The sequence below is a fragment of the Syngnathus acus genome, chromosome 21 (assembly GCF_901709675.1).
Source record: "Syngnathus acus chromosome 21, fSynAcu1.2, whole genome shotgun sequence".
Classification (NCBI taxonomy): domain Eukaryota; kingdom Metazoa; phylum Chordata; class Actinopteri; order Syngnathiformes; family Syngnathidae; genus Syngnathus; species Syngnathus acus.
In genome coordinates this window covers 8,547,294-8,569,246 of record NC_051105.1, presented here as the reverse complement: position 1 = coordinate 8,569,246, position 21,953 = coordinate 8,547,294, and the positions used below count along the sequence as shown (strand labels likewise).

General features: G+C 39.6%; 2 protein-coding genes across 3 annotated transcripts; both read left to right on the top strand.

Moving 5' to 3' along the window:
• The first annotated feature begins 488 nt into the window (after positions 1 to 488).
• pnkd (PNKD metallo-beta-lactamase domain containing) lies at positions 489 to 4,359 on the top strand. Its single transcript, XM_037239447.1, has 9 exons — positions 489 to 658; positions 1,001 to 1,116; positions 1,367 to 1,479; positions 1,561 to 1,619; positions 1,930 to 2,022; positions 2,298 to 2,461; positions 2,705 to 2,791; positions 3,017 to 3,132; positions 3,337 to 4,359. Exons 1-9 carry the CDS (start codon positions 504 to 506, stop codon positions 3,508 to 3,510), a joined length of 1,077 nt encoding a protein of 358 aa, XP_037095342.1. The 5' UTR covers positions 489 to 503; the 3' UTR covers positions 3,511 to 4,359.
• Positions 4,360 to 4,757: 398 nt separating this feature from the next.
• Positions 4,758 to 9,851, top strand: gmppaa (GDP-mannose pyrophosphorylase Aa). 2 transcript variants are annotated; one of them, XM_037239445.1, is made up of 13 exons: positions 4,758 to 4,894; positions 5,038 to 5,135; positions 5,247 to 5,350; positions 5,470 to 5,662; positions 5,803 to 5,862; positions 5,940 to 6,070; positions 6,204 to 6,218; positions 7,663 to 7,797; positions 7,877 to 7,974; positions 8,047 to 8,093; positions 8,167 to 8,259; positions 8,625 to 8,793; positions 8,881 to 9,851. In XM_037239445.1, exons 1-13 carry the CDS (start codon positions 4,855 to 4,857, stop codon positions 8,979 to 8,981), a joined length of 1,284 nt encoding a protein of 427 aa, XP_037095340.1. In that variant the 5' UTR covers positions 4,758 to 4,854; the 3' UTR covers positions 8,982 to 9,851. The 2 variants fall into 2 exon arrangements, with proteins under 2 accessions (XP_037095340.1, XP_037095341.1); XM_037239446.1 differs by lacking the exon at positions 6,204 to 6,218.
• The last annotated feature ends 12,102 nt before the right edge of the window (positions 9,852 to 21,953 follow it).

Here is a 21,953-nt window from a genome sequence, read left to right as displayed (position 1 = left end):
GTGTTTTGTAACTTACACTAGTCAACACTGTGTCATATGACGGATACTCCAGTTGCACATGCACATTCTAATCCTTTTTAAAGAAAAAAAAAATGAGGTAGTGTTTTACTGCCAAATTATAAGTCAAATTCTCTTATTGTAATATTTATCTAATAATAATAATTATTATTTGTTAACAAAATGGCCCTGACATTCTCTAAGGATCAGACCATTGGACCTCTAGCAGATATGAGTTTTTTCTGTGCTGAATCATTTTAATAATGTAATTTTGTTAGCCAGAGCACAATAACTTTTATTTGATCTAATTTTGATGGGTGTGAGGAACAAAACGCAAGGAAATTAGACACTTGACTCATCAACTCAGATTTTTTTATTTTATTTGGACGATTGTCTTTTATTGTGTTTATTAGCATTACTTATTAATAGCAAAAGACATTTTTAATTTTATTTTTACGTATGGCGCGTAGCTATGATGTCATCACGTTCTTCCTGGCTCTGACGTGATGGCGCTTCCTGACTGGGTTCTACCTATCACTGTCTCCGTATCGTTCGTCTCATTATGTTTATTTGTTCGCTTCAGACGCACCGCACAGCTACTTTGGAGGAAAATATTTAGCAAAATAATGGCTCGCACAGAGAAGCCATTATTCAGAATAGCGTAAGTTTGTTCTCGCTTCCATTGCAACAATATACCGTCGTGTTGTGTGTTCGTTTGGTTGATTCGCTTTAGCGTAGCAACATCTAGCGTTAGCTCTGAGGTCATTTAACAACATTACATTCATGACTGTATCATTTAAAAAGCTTGTGAAGGACGCTCTGTTAGTGTTGTATACATTTTAAAGTTTAGGCACCCAAATGTCAAACAGTATGCTTGTAACAATAACAATACTAATATTGCTAATGACAGATTATTATTAGGATCATAATGTCATTGTTTGTCCTTTGCATCTGCCTGGCTCTAATATATTTGATCTTTCTTCATTTTATTTTTCTAAATCAGGTACACATTGTACACCAAGACCAGTCTTGGGTACATGTTTTACAAGAGGCAGATGAGGAAAGCTCGGCAACGCTACCCAACTGGACACTCCACAGTTCTGCCAATGCAATTTACTGGTATGACATGGAATATCTAAATATTTCATTTAGGTTAAATCTATCAGCAGATTCAGGGGTTACTTTTTGTCTCTGGTCTTCCTGCATGGAGTTTGCATCTTCTCTATATGTTTGTATGGGGCTTCCCTAAAACATACATGATGGGCTCCAGCTCACCGTGACCCCTAAAGCAAATGAATGGCTAGATCTGTCTAGCAGTAAATGATTAAGTGTGTTGCCAGTGTACATTTTGTCCTTTGCTTTCCTACAGGTATGAAAATCATTCCCATCTCTGTTCTGTCAGACAACTACAGCTATCTCATTATTGACACCACCTCTAGCGTTGCGGCTGTTGTAGACCCGGCAGACCCTCAAACTGTTCAGGTAACCAGGTTTTGTCCGGTGCTTTTTCCCCCTGATTATTTATATTTGTGTTGATCAATAACAGCTTTATCAACTTTTAAGGCCGTGCTCGAGGAGGAGGGCGTGACACTAGAAGCCATCCTCTGTACACACAAGCATTGGTGAGTTTTTTAATGTTATTTTTAATATCGGCCTGTACAAACAACAAATGTGGATAAAAAGCAGGTAGTGCAAATTTGAAAAGCACTATACAAAATAATCTACTGAATGATTCATTCAGATTTGCACTCAAAGTATAAGTCCATGAAGTATACAGTGTAAACAGTCAAGCTTCATAGGTTAACTACCCGGTGAGCTTCTATATCATGTTTGACCCCATCTGCTTGCTCTCCACAAATCACCCAGACAGGTTAAAAGGAATTGTCGAGTCGAATCACCACGTCCGGTTGCCACTGTCTGTGTTATCTACAGGGATCACAGCGGGGGAAACAAATTGCTGAAAAGGCGTCATAGCGCATGTAGAGTTTATGGAAATGCAGCCGATAACATTCCCGGCCTGACGCAGTAAGTTCCAGCTTGCTCATTTTAGCACGCGTGAAGAGTGCATCGCAGTGAATGCGATGAACTGCACCAAAGCGCATGTTGTAACTGTGTTTGTTGAGAATGTCGACAAATAATGTCATGTTTTTCTCCTATGAATAATTCTATCACGTTCAGCTAATGGTATGCGCTTCCCAGTTAACGTGCTGAATAATACATTTCTTTCTGCACCCTTATCCAAAGTGCTAGGTGTGTCATGTCGTCACCGGTGTTTGATTGTTTTTTTTTGTTTTTTTTAGCCCTCTGTCACACAAGGACTCGGTAACAGTCGGTTGTTTGCACTTCAAGGCCCTCTTCACCCCAGGACACACAGTGGGCCACATGATCTACCTGCTGGATGGCCAGGTACCGGGTGCTCCAAAAAGTCTTTTCTCTGGTGACCTGGTCTTTCTCTCAGGATGCGGTAAGTAGGGGCTAAAATGATTAAGCAAATGATTTACATGCAAAAAGTTATTTGATTAATTGTTTCAGCCATAAATGTAATATTGAAAAACAAAGAAATGTGATAGTGGCAAATTTAAGGGACTCTTAATTTTTGAGTTGCAACTGCTGTCCCTGTCTTCCTCTCTGCCACGGTTTACAAAAAAGAAGTGTAATAAAAACCAAAACAAGCTACTTGTGTCAAGTGCACTTTTGTTGTTTGAAGGGAGGATGTTTGAGGGCAGCGCCACAACAATGTTGTCATCGCTCGACACTGTCGGCTCCTTAAGTGATGATACTCTTCTTTGGCCCGGTAGGAAGCTCTCACACACACGCACATAAACACGCTAACGTACGTCAATGTTAATGTGTTGTGGATGTGCATTGATGCAATTTGCACTCACGACAAAGCTGCAATTATCACACAATTAAATGTCACTTCAAATGCAGAGTGTGCACTCAAGTGTTATTATGCTGGCAAGCTAATGCTTGTTTTTGTTGGGGCCACACGAATGCCTGCACACCGGTCGCCCCTCAGGTCACGAATATGCCACGGACAATCTGCTGTTCGCCACTGAGGTGGAGCCACGCAATGCAGCCATGGAAAACAAATATCAGTGGGTGCTGCAGCAGCGAGGCCTGAAGCGCTGCACGGTGAGAATCATACATCGGCGCTCTCGTCATGCTGCACAATGTTTTTCCAGATCCCGGAAGCGAGGCCTTATCACCTAGCAATGTGTCAGGCCTGGTTGTTGTCAAATGCTCATTGCACGATACAATATGCACGGAAGAGAAAAGAACATCGGCATGTGTTGCTAAATAAAAGTATTCATTCAAAATCCCCTCCTTGCTTTTTAGTGTCCTTCAACAATTGGAGAGGAGAAGGCGTACAATCCTTTCCTGCGCACTCACTGCACAGACCTCCATCTGGCGCTCGGAGTCCAGCAGATGGAGACCGAGGACTGGACTGAGTTTCGGGCTCGCATCCTGGAGGAGCTGCGTAGACGCAAAGACCAACACAGCAGAAGATGACAATGAGAGCTGAAGCCAGACAATGGAACAGTAGACGTACGCCTTGCTAATCTTGGTTGATACGGTCTAAAGATAAGCCAAGGCTGAGCTTTGCTTTAGAATGCAAGGTCAAGCCCAACCTTACATAGTTTTATTGCACTCTATTGTTTCCTGCACAACTTTTGTTAGTGTGACATCAAGAGTTTAAGTGAAATTTCATTAATGAAGCAATCACAAATGAGGAATGGTGAGTGGGCCTCAGCACTTCTCAAATAATGTACATATAGTGTGAGCTACTTGAAATTTAATAGGCATAGTTCAAATGACTTGGAGCTATGACATTTATATGGTACATGATGTTTTCCAATGCGAATGGACTTGATGTTTAAAGATGCAATTATAATTAAATGTGACTGACGTTTGCACTTGACCTGCATTGTCAAAAAGAATGCTTTCACGAAACAGCATAACATTTTGGAAAATAATCTTTATACATGTTTTGATTTATTGTATGTTTATCAGTTCATTGTACTGTGATACAAATCCCTCTGTATAATAGCACATGTATTCTTTCAGTTGACTGTTGGAGAGAGAAAATAGAATGCAGCCTGTGTGTTTGTGGGAAAGCTGGGGAAAGAACTAACCTGAAAGATATGAAAGCGCTTTAGATTCTAGTTTCTGTCTGGAAGTTTAAAACCAAAGCAGAATATCCCCTGGTGACTGTTGACTAAAATATTATTCTGGTTGTTTGATGCAGTTGCATATCTGATTTGCATATGTTTGAGTTCAGAACACAACCGCACGGGAAACACTTTGACTTTAGGTTATGTTTTAATGAGGAAATATTCAAGTAAACTTTTTCCATTGGAACTGTTTGTTGCCTTTTGCGAGCTTTCTAGCCTGACAGCTGACTTATTTTTTTCAACTTCTTCAGATCTACTCAACATAAACAACAAGTAGGCGATATTTTGCAAAGATAAACTATCACACATGACAATATCAAATGCTACTGGAACAAAATTGCGATATACTGTCGTCCAATTTAAACAATATTAGAATAAGCATTGCGGCAATACAATAATTGATACTTTTGGGCTGGAATAATGTTGGTGCAGATGAACACTAAATTAATGGAATTAGTGTGACCTAAAACAGACTTCTCCTGAGAAACGATTCAAAATGTATTTCTTATTTTACTTTTATTTTAATCTCGTCTTTTATTGCACTCCAATCCGTACTTCCATCCGGGTTTTACACTTCGATCTACGTCATCATTTGTATGCGGAAGTAGATATCCCAGGAGTAGCATCAGCGTGTATTTGTCACTGTTTTGTTGCAGAATCAAATCATATCTTGCTGATCAAAATGCTGAAAGCTGTTATTTTAATAGGAGGGCCTCAGAAAGGTGAGCGCATTGTCTTGTGTACACACTGCTTTTTCTTTTACAGGCATTTAAATCGCTAGTGCTAAAACTCAATGCTACGTTCGTAAGGTTATATTTAGCTGACGTGGCGCAACGATAACATGCAAAATGTGTTTCTTTTGCAGGCACAAGGTTTAGGCCGCTGTCATTTGAAGTCCCCAAACCTTTATTCCCAGTAGCTGGTGTGCCTATGCTGCAACATCACATCGAAGCATGCGCCAAGGTGACAGCATTGCCAAGTTTATGGCAGCACTCAAACTGTTAAAACTCTTGTCAGTATTCAACTTATTTTTGTGTCCCCCCTAACCCTAAACCCCCCCCCCCCTCCTCAAAGTTACCAAATATGAAAGAGATCCTGCTCATTGGCTTTTACCAACCTAATGAAGAGCTGAACAGATTTCTTTTGACTGCACAACAGGAGTTTAAAATTTCAATCAGGTAAAAAGGAATTCAAATCACACCGTTGGTTTAGCATTTTGTGGAATGCTTTAACCTCGCCCTGCAGCTACACATCTCTTGCATACTAACCACAACTCACATTTTCTTGTGCACCGCAGGTATTTGCAAGAATATGCAGCCCTGGGTACAGGAGGGGGCATCTATCACTTCAGAGATCAAATCATCGCTGGTGGCCCTCAGGCTTTCTTTGTCCTTAATGCTGATGTGTGCGCTGACTTTCCTCTGACAGAGATGCTCAGCTTCCAGAAAGAACACGGAGAACCAAACAGCTTTGTTATACTCGGAACAACAGTGAGTTTTCCCTATTGGCACTTGTCTTGTTAGAGAATATTTTTTTGTCCTCACTGCCATGTAATATTGTAGCGCTTTAAATCTTGTGATATTATTCCAAAAGATTTCACTTTTTCCACGCTGCCATTTCCCTTTCTCAGGCAAACCGAAAACAATCTCTGAATTATGGCTGTATAGTTGAAAATGAGGAAACAAATGAGGTATATAACCTCCCTGATTTATTTCCATACGTACTCAGCCGCTTCAAATCATAACAATCTTTCTGGATGCTCATTAGGTGTTGCATTATGTGGAAAAGCCCAGCACATTTGTGAGCGACATCATCAACTGTGGTATCTACCTCTTTAATCCGGAAATCTTTCAGCATATTGGAGCGGTCTTCCAGAAAAATCAACAAGATATGCTGCTGTGAGTTGGGGGAACCGCCTGGCAGGGATCCGTGTGTGTCTTTTTTTTTTTTGGTGATTTTGGTTGTCTTCATTTGTCTTTCTTTCCCCTTCCTTCCCCCATTATGATTTGTGTTTGCCCACACAATCATCAGTTTTCCATATGATGGGTAAGTTGGTACATGTCAACTGCACGGTGTGGTTTTAGAGCACTCATAGTTTGGTGTGCGTTACTTAGCAACTATGGCTGAGTTTGCATAGGAGGCTTTGTGATTGTTGCCATGCTCTTCTTTCTCTATCTTTTTTTTCTTTTTTAGAAACAGAGTTTAGGTGAGATACTGTGAATGCTATCACAAGAACAGGCATAATTAAAATGTTCCACTACCTTTTTTTTAGGTCTCTGAAATGTTCACCAGATCAGAAATTTGGAATTGGTTTATCAATCTTGATGATTGTTGTTTTTTTTCCAAGAAAATCCCTGAGGAAAAAATAAAATCCCTCCTGAGACAACATTAAAAAAAAAATCGCTCAGGTTTATGTTGGAGCGACACCTGAAAGTTAGGACTTGCTTACTTTGATTAAAAGGAGTCATAGATGTTAGCTGAAAAAAAGAACGAGCTGGTTGATTGTCACGCTTTTCTCTGTTTTGTTTCCTTTTCCGCACTTTGTACTACTGCACTGTGACGTTGGCAAATATTTGCGTGAGGACATTCTGCACGTGGTCAAACTATTTGTTCTTGAACTTGATAAAGTGAACATTTGTTTTGGAAGTGACGTAGAGAAGAAAACACAGTTCCTTTTCTCAATCATCTTAAACAAATAATCATAATCAACTCTGTACTCTGGCCACACAACTGGGGGAAAAAAACAACTATTTTTTGGTGGGTTTACACTTTATAATTTTGTTTTGCGTGCTTAAATATTGTGCCGCAAGGTCTTAAAAGAGAAAACTCAAGCCATATTGCATACTTAACCAACAATCCACCAAAATGAAAATTAGTACTGAATCAGCATATTTTCTGATCCTGGAACTTGGAAAGGAATGAAAGTGGATTCAGGGCAAAATCTCACAGGGCTGACTTTGCCTCGAACCATACCTCCCCCTTTTGGCAAATCTCCCATTATGGGTGGAATCCTTAAACATGTTCTTTTCATCAATATTTAACGTTCTGTTTCATCTCTTGGCTCTCACAATTCACTTTTAGAGAGATCCTGATTAGTATGGAGAGCCATCCACTTAAGGTTTTGATCAAATGTTGGATCGGCTTTGGTTTGAACCCCCGAGCTGACAAGTGATGCGTTTTAACTCAAACTTGTGCTCGCGTTTGCTTCTGAGTGCTGCTTTGGAGAACGTTTGATGAATCTTCGGCTGGATTTCCAGCTTATCATCCGAGTGGCTCGTCACATATAGAGCGAAGAGCTCTATTAAAAAGATTATGCCATGGCACAATTTTTGAACAGTTTCCTTTTTTTTCCCCAAAAGGAGGAGATTTATCAGTATGTTTTATTGGTTTAATCCCAAAACAGGTCTTGACCAGAAACAATTATGTCAGCACACAAAAATATTTCTATTGTCAAATCAGAGGCATAACGTCACATTTTTATGTCTGGCAGTGAGGAAACAAACAACGGCTGGCACAGAGCGGAAGCCATCAGGTTGGAGCAGGACCTTTTCACCGCTCTCGCCGGACAGGGCAAAATCTACGTTTATAAAACACTTCGATTCTGGAGCCAGATAAAATCGGCAGGGTGAGTGAAAGACATGAACGTCATTTTCTTCCAGTCTAGCTGATAAAAAGTGTTTCGTATGAATTCCCCCCCTCCACAGGTCTGCAATTTATGCCAGTCGATTGTACCTCAACCAGTATCGTAAAAGTCATCCGGAAAGGCTGGCCTCCAATAAAGTTGGAGGCCCGAAAATAAGCGGTACGGCAGCCTTATTGTCTTTCAACACGGCGGCGACCCAACCGCTTTAAAATGGCCTCTTTTGTTCTCTAGGTGATGTTTATATTCATCCCACCGCCAACATTGACCCCACTGCTGTGGTAAGCATCATTCAACATTGTTTTTATTCTGTGAAAGCACAAGAGAGATCTAAAGCAATATGTCATCGTGCAGTTGGGTCCTAATGTCACCATCGGTACTGGCGTTACCATTGGTGCTGGGGTCAGAGTTCGAGAATCCATTATCCTCCACGGTGCGACTCTACAGGTAAGCCAAAACACGACGCAAATGACAAATCTCTTCAGGCAGCTCTGTTATTGGCATTTTGCTTTCAAATGTGGTCTGCATGTGAAACTTTTCAGATGTGTGACTTGGACACACGCTCAAAAATAAAACTCTTATAACGCAAATCCCCGTTCTGATTTGACCGTCAGTTTTGACAGATGCACAACCTCAGTACAAGGCAAAACAAAGTCCAACGGAAACTCAACAGTTCTCCTGGGCTTCTTCTCTGCGAGTGAAAGTACTAAAACCAAAGACGTGTTTTTATCGTAGATGGCTTCTATTTGTTTTGCCTGCAAAATGGTTTAGCATTCATTGATTTATGTTTGTCTCTATATTTTCTCCTCGAGGACCATTGCTGCGTCCTCCACAGCGTTGTAGGATGGGATAGCACGATTGGAAAATGGGCACGGGTGGAAGGAACTCCCAGTGACCCCAACCCCAATGACCCCTACGCAAAAATTGACAGCGAGACCCTCTTCAGAGAAGGAAAACTCACACCGTCCATCACTATCCTCGGTAACATTTCCTTATATGCCATTTGGGCCGCGCGTTGTTTCACTTGTCGTGATAGTTGCCACACGAATTTTTTATACTCGCCCGCAGGTTGTAATGTGTCCATTCCAAGAGAGGTGATAATCCTCAACGCGATTGTCCTGCCGCACAAAGACCTGAACCGCAGCTTCAAAAACCAAATTATTCTCTAGCTTCCTCTTTTCACCCTCGCGTTGTTATTCCCTCACCGGTGGGGATCACGCTGAAGGCACTGCTCTTGAGTTACTGTTTATAAGATGTCAGGAGGGAAGATATGGGACATTCATTAGGCTGTTTTGAAAGATAGATTTTTATGTGTTTGTCCTCAAGGCTTCACGCATCGTCAAAGAAAGAGCAATCACACATGTTGATTCACCTTGAAAAGTGCTGTCGGGGGAGGGAGGGGGGCAAAGTTATTAACTTGACCAAACTGTTAATTTACCGCCAGAGCAAGAGTAATATATTTGCTTGATGTTAATATGATGTAAAAAGAGGTTTATGGACGAGCACATTATGTTTCTCCCGCAAGGACAAACTTGAGAGTCTAATGCAAGAACAGTAATTGTAAGTAAATAAAAATGACGAACTAGTGAGTGTTGGTAGAAAATTAGAGGGGAGCTTTTGCGTGGCGCTTTGATTAAAACCTTTTAGTGTATTAAGTGTAAAACTGACAAGCAGCAAAAATAAATTAGAGACTTGATAATGAGATTGCAATCAAGTAGTTTATTTTTTTTACATGTGTGTGCACGCATAGCAGGGGGCCCGGACTCCTTTCATAAAATCAACAACGCATCTGAGCATTTGCAATCACTGGAGGAACTCTGCATCCATCGGCGGATACGTCAGATTAACATTTACTTAATAAGCACTTGAAACCATCATGATCACTTCTGCACTTTAGTTTCAATTATTGCGGCATTTGGGGGACGTGAAAATTGGGATAGTGGAGCCGGAGTTAGTTTTACTTGCAAATGACTTGCTTTAATGCATCCGAAGGGGATTCTGTAAAATAGCATCACCACATTAAACTGATACAAGTTGTACAACGAGTGTTTCCTTTGAGTTTGTATGTCATGTGACTTACACATTCACTTTTAGTGCCACACAATGTCACTAATATTATTTTTCACTTAGTCCAAATGAAGTTGACCCACTTTTGATGCCCTCTATTTTTTGTATGTTGTTTCCCCGCCTCGGTCACTAAATTAGTTTTTCTTCTTGGCAATGGAAATACTCGCAGTAATTTCAAAGAAGGACAACCTGCCAAAGACAATCATGTCAGTAAAATAATACGGACGTGGTGCATTTTCGAGCCTCGCAGGTGGAAATGTCTCTAAAGTGACCTTATGTGCTTTTTGTAGCAACTATCACTTTTCCATAGCAGTTGTTCTTATTAGGGTCATGAGAAGGGATCTATCCCAGCTGACTTTAGGCAAGTACACAAGATATTTAACAGTTTAAATTTACCTCAAACATTTAATCCAAAAATGCCAACAAGTCAGTCACCTGCTTTGACACAAATTCATCGTCATACCCGCTAAGATGTTTTTCCCTTGAATTAAAAGGCAAAAAAAAAAATGGTATCAATGTATAGTGTGCTGTGAATTTTTTTGTTTTCTCGTTCAGGCGCTAATGTTGTTTTTCGTCTTGACAATGGAAAGGCTCACAGTAATTTCAGGAAAGGCTAACCTGTCAAACACAATCATGTCAGTAAAATAGTCGAGAAGCATCACACTTAAGAACCTTGCAGGTGTAAGTGTCTCCACGGGCAATCGGTGAGGGCTCGGCTTCCTTTTATGATCCGTTTATTGTGTAACTCTGCCGAGTATTCATATAATATCGATTAATAATCGATTATCATGCCATTCCCGGGCAAAAACACGGCGACCTCTCGGGATGTGCCGGCTACAAAGGTAACAATAATTAGACTCAAAAGTAGTCTATATATTTCTCACATCTGTGGCCCATGCGATTATGTTTGCATATCAAACGCTTCACACGACAGATAAAAATCAAATACCTGCTGGATTTACTTGAAAAGTCCACTTTTGCAATCCATAAACCACTTCTCTCATATAAGCACTTCCCCCCTCAGGCCACTCGGTAAAGGAGATGGAAAGTTGTCAGAACAAGCCCCACGGGAAGATCAGCATAATCATGTTTATTTTCAACTGTACTCCCTTCAAATAGAAAGAGAATGTGCAAAACTGTTTACCACTGGGGAAACATCTAACGTTAAGATTAACAAAGGCGGCAAATTAATAGTGGATTAGTCATTATTGTTTTTCTTATCGCCTGATTAGAGCATAATCGCCAATGCAGTTTGCAACAAGCACATCTGTTCAGTGATAAGAATAATTGGCTACGATCCCAGCGGAAAATCAAGTAAAAAAAAAACTGCTTCGGTCTCAGTGGACCTTGTTTCTTTCCCAGCTGTGCTTTTTTTGGAGCGTGTATCGGTCTGGCACGAGAGGCCAGGACTACGGGCGAAGGATGGTCCGGGGAGGTTTCCACCTGAGAAGACAGGTGGAGGGTCCGCATGAGCGTAAAGTGAGAGGAAGATGCCTAACAGAAGCCTAAAGGGCTGACAAATGAGCTGTCAAATAGGAACTGACATCCCTGACTCACATGGTGAGGAAAAATAGCATCGGGCTGGCGGTGAATGCTAATGTTTTGCTAAACTGCACCGTGAAACATTCAAGTGTGCCAACTCCCTGGTTCCCCTAACAGGTGTGAAGCAGGTGGTTTTGTGGTTCGCAAACGTTGCCGTTGTGACTTCTGACTTTGACAAATTCAATGCGTGAAGTTCCCCTAAGAGACTGGCGCGACAAAGATGAATTAGCCGGAAAACCACGGTGGCACGTTATCACTACTGTTGTGTTGTTATCGGCGCTTGGGCTCACACATTCTAATGAGATTCAACATGGAAGCTGAATCAAAACTTTTGCCTTTAGCTCATTTTTGATTGACAGCTATAGTCTGTGTTATGGTTGGAAATGTGAGGTTAAAAATACTCTTTGAGATGATGCGGTGCAGTTTTCTGTCACTCTAGTGAAAATAAACGTATAAATGCGACACTGCAAGTTACTACCGTAATTTTCGGACTATAAGTCGCACCGGAGTATAAGTCGCACCAGCCATAAAATGCCCAAAAAAGTGAAAAAAAACATATATATGTATATAAGTCGCCCCCCCACCCAAACTATGAAAAAAAACGCGACTTATAGTCCGAAAATTACGGTAATTTATAATTGTGATTCACAAGATTCGGTATTGTAGGGGAGGAGCGATCTTAGCCACACCCACAAAAAAATGAAATACAAAATACCACAACTATTATATAGTTTTCAGTCTTTGCACAAAATTCCAGCAGTTCTCTTGAAACACGTGTGTAAATCTGATTTCACTTTACAGGGTCAAATGGGTGTGAATTGTACTGTGCAAAACAAAATGTTTCTTAAGGATAAATAGCAGTTTTGTGCTATTGTTGATTGCAAGCTGAATTGAACATGTGCCTTTCACTTTGTGGAAGATGGAGAAGCTAAGCCTGTAGTCCAAATCATCACAGTGAAAACAGATTTAGTTCCACTTCCCAGCAGAGTGAGTTTTCATCACAATTTTTGGCCGCTTTATCCCGTGTCTCTCTTCGGTTGGTGCTTCGAACAAGGGATTTAGCACAAGCAAAAAAAAAAAAAAAAAGCCTGTTTTGGAAAAGCGCTGTGAGCAACTGTAGACAAAGAAAATTATGGGAATTTTTTTAATATAGTGCCAAAAATATTGTGAAAATAACATAAAATCAATATTTTTGAAAGCTAAATAGCTGAAAATGGAAAATGATCTATAGATAAGTGCATATGAACATATATGTCCAGTCCATTGAGAATCTGATTTGTTTTATTTCAGGAGCAATAAAACAACAACAAGAGAAAACACTCAAATGAAACTTGTAAGACAGTTTTATTTTCCCCCTCTCCTCAGTCACTCAGGGTTTGAAGAGTGTTTCGTAACTTCATGTTCATGTTTCAAGCAGAAAGGCCAGTGAAGCCAACCGGAAAGCTTCTCACTTCCCCACTGGAGGGGGTCCGTGGTCCGAGAGGAACCTATTGCAATATTATTTTGACATGCACAAATGCATCAGTCAAAATCAATATTGGTTAGTGAACAGAGCCAATGTGCATTAAACTTGACAATGCTTACCTATCTCAGAGTAATGGAGAACAGTAGTGTGCTCAACAATCAGAATTGTTGATGTTGGAGCATAGCAATGTGTTGAGAAGGAAAATTCTGCTGTGTCGCCAGAGGTTTGGCATTGTGATCGACCTTTCCGCTATCTATAAAGTAGATGTCTCTTGTGTTCAAAAGTTTACGGTCACTTTGAAATGGCAATTTTTTTTCTTATAGAAAATCACTGTTTTGATTTGGTTTTGTCTAACCACATTATCTAGCCTGACTCATTTAATGTGTTTGGTTATCTTATGTTACTGATAAATGCTGGAACGGACCTTATATAACAAAATCCCGTTTTACCTCACTGCATACTTTTTTGACGATGTTGAAAATGAAATGCCCCCAAGAGAAATAGAACATATTAAGAAGTAATGGAGTAAAGGTGACGACAGACTAATCACTACAAATTCAATTAAATATTCAAGTGCAAGGACAGGTGAGATCAGTTGTAATTTTATTTTTATTGATGTAAGTCTTTTTTTTAATGTTGTTTATATCCAATAGAGGGCACTGTGGCTATTCTTTGAGTCCGGTCATGTTGTGACCTGCTTTGGACTACAGCACAGGCTATCTACAAAAAAAAAAAGTACAAAAAAATATATTTGCAGCACAGCATCAGATTTATATTCCCACTATAAGGGTTGAAAAACGACACATTTATACAACATCCGTGTTTCTTATTCAACAACTTTGGGGAATTTTCTTTTACCACTCATAGCACACGTTCTTTTTAATGTCAAATTTTTTTTTTTTCTTTTCATTAAAAGACCATTTTCAGTTCTGTTTTTATCCGGCACTTGCTTTAGCTGGAGTGTATAATTGTCTCGGTCTGATTGCATATCGCAGCTCTTTTCAGGAAAAACGTTTTGACAGTGAAGTATTTTGTAAAGACACACAACACTATCATTAAACAGCCTCACTGCCAGCAATTTACCTTTCACAGTTTTTGGGAATGTTTTTTTTTAATATCGGCTATGGTACAGAGACCAAAATTCACATAAATGGCCACAACATGGGAGTAAACAATAATTATGTTTCCATCATGCAAACGATAATTGTTTTCTGCCATGTTGTTGGTTGAGATCAGACGGATAAGCTATCAGTTAATGTCAGATATGCTCAAAATTTCTTTGAAATGAGGATTCAAAACTTAAAAGTATTGAGAGTCTTGGATACAATTGCAAAGATATATTTGGAGACATAAACAACTACGATCCAGTGTCAATTGTGTGCGAAGACAAGTAGAAATAAAACCAAGACCTTTTTACGTGACTTGACTAATTTTGGCATTAGCGTTGAGGCTAGATAGTGTTAGCATAAAAGAAGTCACTTGCCATTCCGATAATCAAATAATCCTACATCTTTACATTTATGTACGTTTACTGCCCGTACCACCGCAACAATTAACCGATATCCAACGTAAGATAATTTTACACTTTCCAAATTGTGACGTGAAAGGGAACAACAACCAGAACCTCACAATGTTTCCGGACACAAATAGAAAAAACATTTTGTGTTGAGTGTTTGTGTACTGAATTAGTCCACTCAGAAAAGAATCAGATGATTATAAGGAATCTGGTCAGAAACAAACTATATTTCTTTTATTGTTCTTATCGTCATTGTTTTCTTCACCTTCTAAGTTGTCGCAGTTATTTATTGTTTTTTTTGGTGGCTGGATCTCCAGAGATTCAGATAGACATAATTTCTTCTTTGTTTACCAGACACATTGTATTTCACGTCTCAGGTGTTCCTTCAGCCCCGCGGCCATCTTCTCCCCCCCTTGCTCACAGTTCTTGTCATTCTCCAGACATGTTCTTCCTTACGTGCTAGTGTGGCCCCCATCTTAGTTATGCCCCCAGGCCGTCTGCCTCGGGTCCCCCCCCCCCCCACTTCATGACTCCTAAGTACCCGGGTTATTCGCATGAGGTGCTTTGCTGTAACGCTCGGCTGCCGACGGACCTTCCTGACTGGGGGCTCCTTCACAAACACTCTTCAACTGTTTTACACCCTGTACTCATGTCATCTGTCGCAACTCTAGCTCATCACTCCTGCTTCTTGCTGTTTACTTATTTGGTTGAGCCAACAAGATGTATATATTGTATATGTAGTATATACAGTATGTATGTAAAGATTAGAACTTAAAACAGGAAGATTTCCTCCAACAATTACCTGAACGTGCATGTCAGAAACGCTCCGATATCACATTTCTCATTAATGATGCTGTGCTTCCACCTCTTTCCACCACATTTAGTAATTTATTTGGCTCAAAATGACTGTGCAAACTGATGCTGCTGTTTTTTTTTTTACACTTCACTACAGGTGACTCAATTGTTGTTTCACCTGGAGGCACTAATGAAGCCTGGGATTCCCGTCTAGTTATTTACAACAGTAAAAGTCCCCGAGATAAAATACCTGCAGCTAACTATAATTTTTGCCTGATCTGAATGGATCGCATTTGTATTTCATCTTTGTTTTAAAATATAAAAGCACAAAGTCACAAGCACAGCTGAACCTCCACTATGATGTCAATTAATATATTCAGGAACGGTGACATCTAATTTCCCTTTTGTCAGCATCACATCATGTATTCTTCGGTTGTGCTGACTCGTGTCTTTCTTGCCTGTCATTTGCATGGTCTTACAGTACCATTATTGGTCTAATAGATATTAAACACCTTTCAAAGGACCTAAGGACACTTGTACATGATCTTGATCATTTCTAATCTCTTGCTTTGGAGTTGCTGTCATCAAAGTCGTCTAAAAAAAAAAAATCTTTCAAATCTGAAAATGTGAGAAATTTGGTGAGTAAAGTACTTTCCTGAATGCTGCAAGCCCTTGAAACATTGATCTGTGTGTGCAACACTATTATGAGGGTAGTGAAGTATAAGCGGTTGAGGCGAAAGTGCGGCGCACCCCAATTCTCTGGGAACCATTACTAGCTTCAGTGATGCAAGAAATAGATTCAATGTAGAACATTATACCACTGAATAGTTCATTAGCTGAGTTTTAATTTCACTAAAAACAAAGTGGTTGCTGAGCGACGAGTAGCCGAAGAAGTGGAATATAAAAAAAACGATACGTGAACTGCAAGGATAATTACTATTGAGCTTGAGCTGTAGGCTGTACGAAATGGTGTTTGTAGTTCTTAGGACATTATACCACTGAATATTTGATTAGGTGGGTTTTGATTTACCCCAAAACAAAAAGTGGTTGCCGAGCAACGAGTAGGCTGATATGAGTTGAAAATTCTGTCTGAAATGAACGTTGGTCATTTTGTGTTTCTCTGGACGTGGTGTTCAAGCTAAATTCAAAGATGTTTCAAAATTGATGGGACCATGTCGATCAAGCAGGAATTGGGCGAATACCAATACCTGGTATCGGTACCAGCCTTGTTTCAAGGTATCGGTACTCACGACCATTTTACAGTCAGGAAGTAAAATCGCCATTACGAGAACTGTTTATCTGTAATTGTGTTTGTATGCATCAAAAGTAATCCTGGTACTGGTACCTAGTATTGGCATTGGTGACTACTCAGAATGGATGAATGCGACAAGTCGCGATTGCTGTGAGCCGGTCGGTCCCTCGCTGTATTGTCTGGATCCCACTTCCTTTCATCATATTCCATTTTTAACTATTTATTTGCTCTCCTTTCTCCTCCTGCCCAGACTTCCATCTGTTCTTCTACCGCAGGATTTCGTACTGCCAGTTTGGCAAAGTATGAGCTTAGTCTTCTGGACAAACCTTGTGGATGCTCCACTGCTCCTAGCCTGCTTTGGAACCAATCTCAACTGAATCACCGCTTACATATTGCATTTGCCTACTAGGTATTTTTTTTATTTGTTGAAGTGGGGGCTTCACAGACAATTTCACTCACTCGAAACCCCTCTTGTTCCCCCACGAGGCCTCTTAAGGGGGCTATCGTTTAGATGCAGTGGATTTGGTACCTGCAAATTCAAATCATAACAGGTCATTGATATAGCCCAACATCCATTTTCTTATTGTTTGACCATTTAAGAAATCTTTCGGGACACATTTTTATTACTATGAACTCCCAAATCAATTTTTACGACCCAGATTGTGCAACCAATGCAATTACTTTTTTGGCAATCCTTATTTGTTCGAACGAAACAAAGAAAGACTCTGCATCTATCACTGACATATGTTAAACCTGTTTTAGTAGAACAGAGTTGCACATTTAGGGCCTACAGAAAAACTTGTGAAAATAATGTTTTCCTACTATACCGTCGGGACGACCGTAAGCTATTGTTCAACACTGAATAATGAGACTTTCATGGTGCGCATATTAACAACCCCTGAGATTTTGTCGGCGTCCTGCGAGGCAGTCACATCTTCTCGTTTGTTCAGTATGAATATTGGCAAAATGCAATTAACAAGAAATCAACAATAGAGTTGAGACATATGGCAGATAAAATATCCCAAGGTACTGCCCAAGGAAAAGTTTGTTTCAAATGGATATAATTATCTTTTGTTTTCTTTTTATATTCTTAAACAGCAGGCCAAGTATTAGATGAGCAAAAGTTGATGAATTATATATATAGTCATTCTCTATATCGTAAGAGGATTCTTTTTTTAAATTTTTTTTATTTACACCCCTATTAATTAATGTAAAGACACTGATCATGTTAATAATTTCTCACAATTATTGGGACGGAGTGAGATTCATGTGGTCCTACCCGGTGTAAAAAAAAAAAAAAAAAAGAAAAGATCAGCTTTTGCGTTTTAATTACTCAAGCTATCAAAATTCTTTATTTGGTTCCTCGGGTAAACAAAGGTTTGTCTGGAAAATTGGATCATCTTAATCCTATGACTAAATAGCAGTACTGTAGACTACCTCCGCCTATTTTCTTGGAAGGCGAATGCAGCACGATGAAATAATCTAAGCGCACACTCCTTTCAACCTTAAAAACAGCTGTTAATGTGTTACACGAAAAATGAATAATAACTTTAAGCATTTGGAAAATATTAGTTTTTACTGGTGTGCTGTATATTAAAATGTCTTTTCTAGTATTTAAAGTGGATGGCAATAAACAGATGCATCATTTTATTATTATTTATAGTCATGGGCACATTAATTAGTTCCATTTTCCAATTTTCTGGAAGTCAATATAAATAAACAAATATAATGTTTGTCTTCTGCTCATTTAGAATGATAAGCAGTCAACCCACATCTGCTTCTACAAGCTCAGAATAATTTTGAAGCATTGTTTGAGAACTCAAAATGAGCAAGATTAAAAAAAAAACAATCATTATCGCTGTTAAATGAACAACTATTGTTGCCATGCGAATTTAATATCAACACAATGCAGCTGTAATAAACATAATAAGCAGATTACAAATGATTATTGTCCGTTACGGCATTGTACAACAGACCACGTTAAGGCTGCGGCTCATCGCGACTGATGGCCTGATATCATTCCACAAGTCATACATTGGAATACAAAAATGAAGCTGTTATCTTGTTTTCCACAGGGACTCTTTTTGGAGAAACTTGCTTATCGTGTTGTGACTTGCATGTCATTGATGTTGGAGTTTGTGTAAGAAATATTAAGAGGAAAGCACTGTGAGATTGCTATTTAATCAATAATATATATATTTTTTGTAAGAGCATCAAAAGCAATAGAGCGAATTATTCCCAAATGCTACGCAACATTGCTGTGTTGCTAATACCTGAGACCTTGCTACTATGATGTAAAGCACCGGTGTCAAACTCCAGATATGGCCCGCCACATAATTTTATGTGGCCCGCGAAGACAAATTGTGCATCAAATTTATGTCATTACTAGAATTGCAAATTGTCTACACTTTTTATATCTTTTTTTCAAAAATATTTGACCAGTTTTTACTCATCTGATTTGAAACTGACTTATTTGTCAGTTTGTTTTGTAGCTTTTACTGTATATAATATGAGGTGCTCATACATTTATTTGGGTTGACAGTAATAATGGCCCTCCCAAAGAAACTATGACTACAATGCGGCCCGCCAAAAAAATGAGTTTGACACCCCTGATGTAAAGGCACCAACTTTAACAACAAATCATGTAACTGCCCCTAATATTTTATATATATTATATTGTATTAGTAATGCCCATATCTTCTGGTAAATCTGTTTCTTGACATGGCAAAAATCTCCCCGTTGGCATGGCAGCCAGATGGCACACACTGCCAGAGTGATGGCACACCTAATGGCAGTGGCAGACAAAGTGGACACCGTCACCTCATTATACCTCTCTGACATTCTATCAGTCCAACTTGTGTTCATTCGCTCATGTGATTTAATTACCACCGGTGTCAATTTGATACGGCAGTCAGATCTGGATCGTGATACGTGATGTGAGACATAGGCAGGTTGTGATACGAGAGACAATGTTTGCATTCGGGGGCCTTATTCAAGTGAATGTTAATACGGTGACATCGACAATACGAGATTCTTCAAAATTGGAATTGTCTTTTGGGGATCTGGTTGAGTATGTCATTAGTATGAGTTGTTAAAATCACAGAAAATATCAATGACACTTTTTAGTAAAAACTCAGATTTTGGACTTTTCATATCCACTGTACAAATTCGGGTCCCATTGCTGCCGTGGAAATAGAACCAGTTTGAAAATCCACAGTGGAGCTGCTGTGTCTATAAACTAAAACAGTACAAATATTGTGTATGTATTTGGCAAGCTGCCGGTAATTGTTTCTGGGGGAAAAAACAAATACTCGGCACGTCTGTGCTTTCAAGTCAACTGCATTTAAGAATCATCTCAGATTTATTGCTCCTGCTTTGACACAGAAATGACACTTAATTGTTAATCAGTGAACCTTTCTCATGCCTCTTTGTTAAAACCAGTGCGGTGTTTCATTAGCAATTCCTCTAGCAGCCACATGAATGCTTTCAAAAGATTTTTGTTCAACTTTCTTTGCATAAACCTTGTAAATGATTTCTTATTTATGTGTGATGGAATCAGGAAAGAGCTTTTTGATTATGTCAGAACAAAACAAAGCTTCCTTTTGTGCTTTGTTCAACCTCCTGGTTAAAGTCCCATAACTATTTAGTATTCTTTTATTTATTCCGTTTTTTATTGTAATCAAACGCATCCCCAAGGTCTGAGAAAGTGACAAACTCGTCCCTATTTCCAGTCAGATGGGAAGTGAAAAGTTTTGTATAATTTTATTGTGATGATGATGATGCTTGCTTAGCATGTTTTGCTAATGGATAACTCCACTGTTTTGGTAATTATGAGTGTTCGAACTGTTGTGCAGATGAGGGCAAATAACTTTATGAATTGAATTTGCATGATTAAGGTTAAACTTTGAGACACCTCAACGAAGGAGAACTTTAACACTCGGGCCAGATGGAGGTGGAACAAGCTGGTCAAGCGTTCAACTCGCCACCCGTGAGGCATGGTGAAGTTTCACTGCTTTGAGAAGGACCACTGCATGGCTAAAGACTTGAGTGTGAGAGTAATTTTCTCACTTGCCTTTGAACTTAATCCTTTCAGCAGCGGCTTCAGCCTTCGGGGTCCGACAGTCATATTGGATATATGAATAAACCAAGAAATATGCATAAAAACAGCGTATTGAAAAATCAAAGACTGCCTGCCCAATTTGGGTTCACCTGGCGTGATTGGAATTCGTACGAGACGGACAATCGCGTTACTTCCCCTTTCTTCCATTATAAAAGAGGCACAATTTGAGAAGAGCAAGTATTTTAGTAGCCATGATAGAAACAAAAACAGGAAAGCAAGAATTTCCTTTTAATGACATCTATCTTTTCCACATCCCCTGATTTTGTAGCTAGACATGAATGAAGTGTACCCCAAGGCATCTTGCTTGACAAGGGCCTGGCCCAGTGTGCAGTATTTACTAGAACCTTTCATTTGGTTAGAGATCACAAAGCATCAAAGCAGATTTACTCTGCTTCTGTGGTGTAAATAACTCCCCCCAGTCTCTCGCCGCATCTACGGTATCAACTGGCAGTGCATTAACTTGGAAGAGTTTATCGATAGCTTTGACGTCGAGGTCTTTAATTAAAAGCCCTCTCGCTCAGATGGCTGCATATCACGCCGAGCTCATCTTCAAAAGGCGGGATCGTCGGCGTAATGTCAATCTTCAGTCGGTGTCAGATGACTCGTGTTTGCAGATCATTTTAATATCAGCGCCGGCCGTATTTTAGAAACATTGCAAACAGGTCAGCTTTAGAAAATCCATGCCTCATCATACACCAAGCACATCATAAAATGTTTGAGAGCGTGCAACGCAAAAGAAAATATCACATTCCTACTTGGTGGTACTCTTCAGTTCAGTCTTAAGAGACGTTCCAAGTTCTTAAAATCTATAGGCTGTGAATAATATTGATGTTTGGATCTCATCTATGCATCCTCAGGCTTTTGACTCATAATTTATCACGCATCATGAAGCGCAGCTGCCCTTGCAAATCTAACGTTACGGCTAGGATGGAACACTGTTATCAGTTTGGCCAAACGCTGTAAAAAGCTTCTGCACTTTCCCCCTTCCTAATTATAGTTTTTTTTTTTTGCCATGATTGTTGACAACACATTATCCTCTGTGTCATTCTCATGAGCATCATGAGATTGGTGAGTGGCTCTTCTTCATTTGCCTGACCCTGATGCTTTTTTTTTGTTTTTTTTTACTAACCAGAGGCATGGAGAAAGTGCTCACTTAGAGGAAATGATGGGCTAATAGTGTTTAATGAGCTGTTTTGGCATCATGTTGCCCTCCTGAGCTTGTTTGTAGGGCAAGGCTGTGTGACATGACCCATCTGCAACCCCCGCCTGTGCGCATCGTGTGTGTTTAGCTCTGCTTTTGTTTCAGTGTGTGTGTGTGTGTGTGTGTGTGTGTGTGTGTGTGTGTGTGTGTGTGTGTGTGTAAGCCTCTGATCAGAGAGACAGT

Excerpts from the sequence above, each read along its gene's own strand:
- gmppaa (XM_037239445.1), top strand. The coding sequence starts at position 4,855 with ATGCTGAAAGCTGTTATTTTAATAGGAGGGCCTCAGAAAG. Across the intron at positions 8,260-8,624 it reads TCCACGGTGCGACTCTACAG|GACCATTGCTGCGTCCTCCA; the intron begins GTAAGCCAAAAC and ends TTTCTCCTCGAG. Across the intron at positions 8,794-8,880 it reads ACCGTCCATCACTATCCTCG|GTTGTAATGTGTCCATTCCA; the intron begins GTAACATTTCCT and ends ACTCGCCCGCAG.
- pnkd (XM_037239447.1), top strand. The coding sequence starts at position 504 with ATGGCGCTTCCTGACTGGGTTCTACCTATCACTGTCTCCGTATCGTTC. Across the intron at positions 1,620-1,929 it reads CTCTGTACACACAAGCATTG|GGATCACAGCGGGGGAAACA; the intron begins GTGAGTTTTTTA and ends TGTTATCTACAG. Across the intron at positions 2,792-3,016 it reads TGATACTCTTCTTTGGCCCG|GTCACGAATATGCCACGGAC; the intron begins GTAGGAAGCTCT and ends GTCGCCCCTCAG.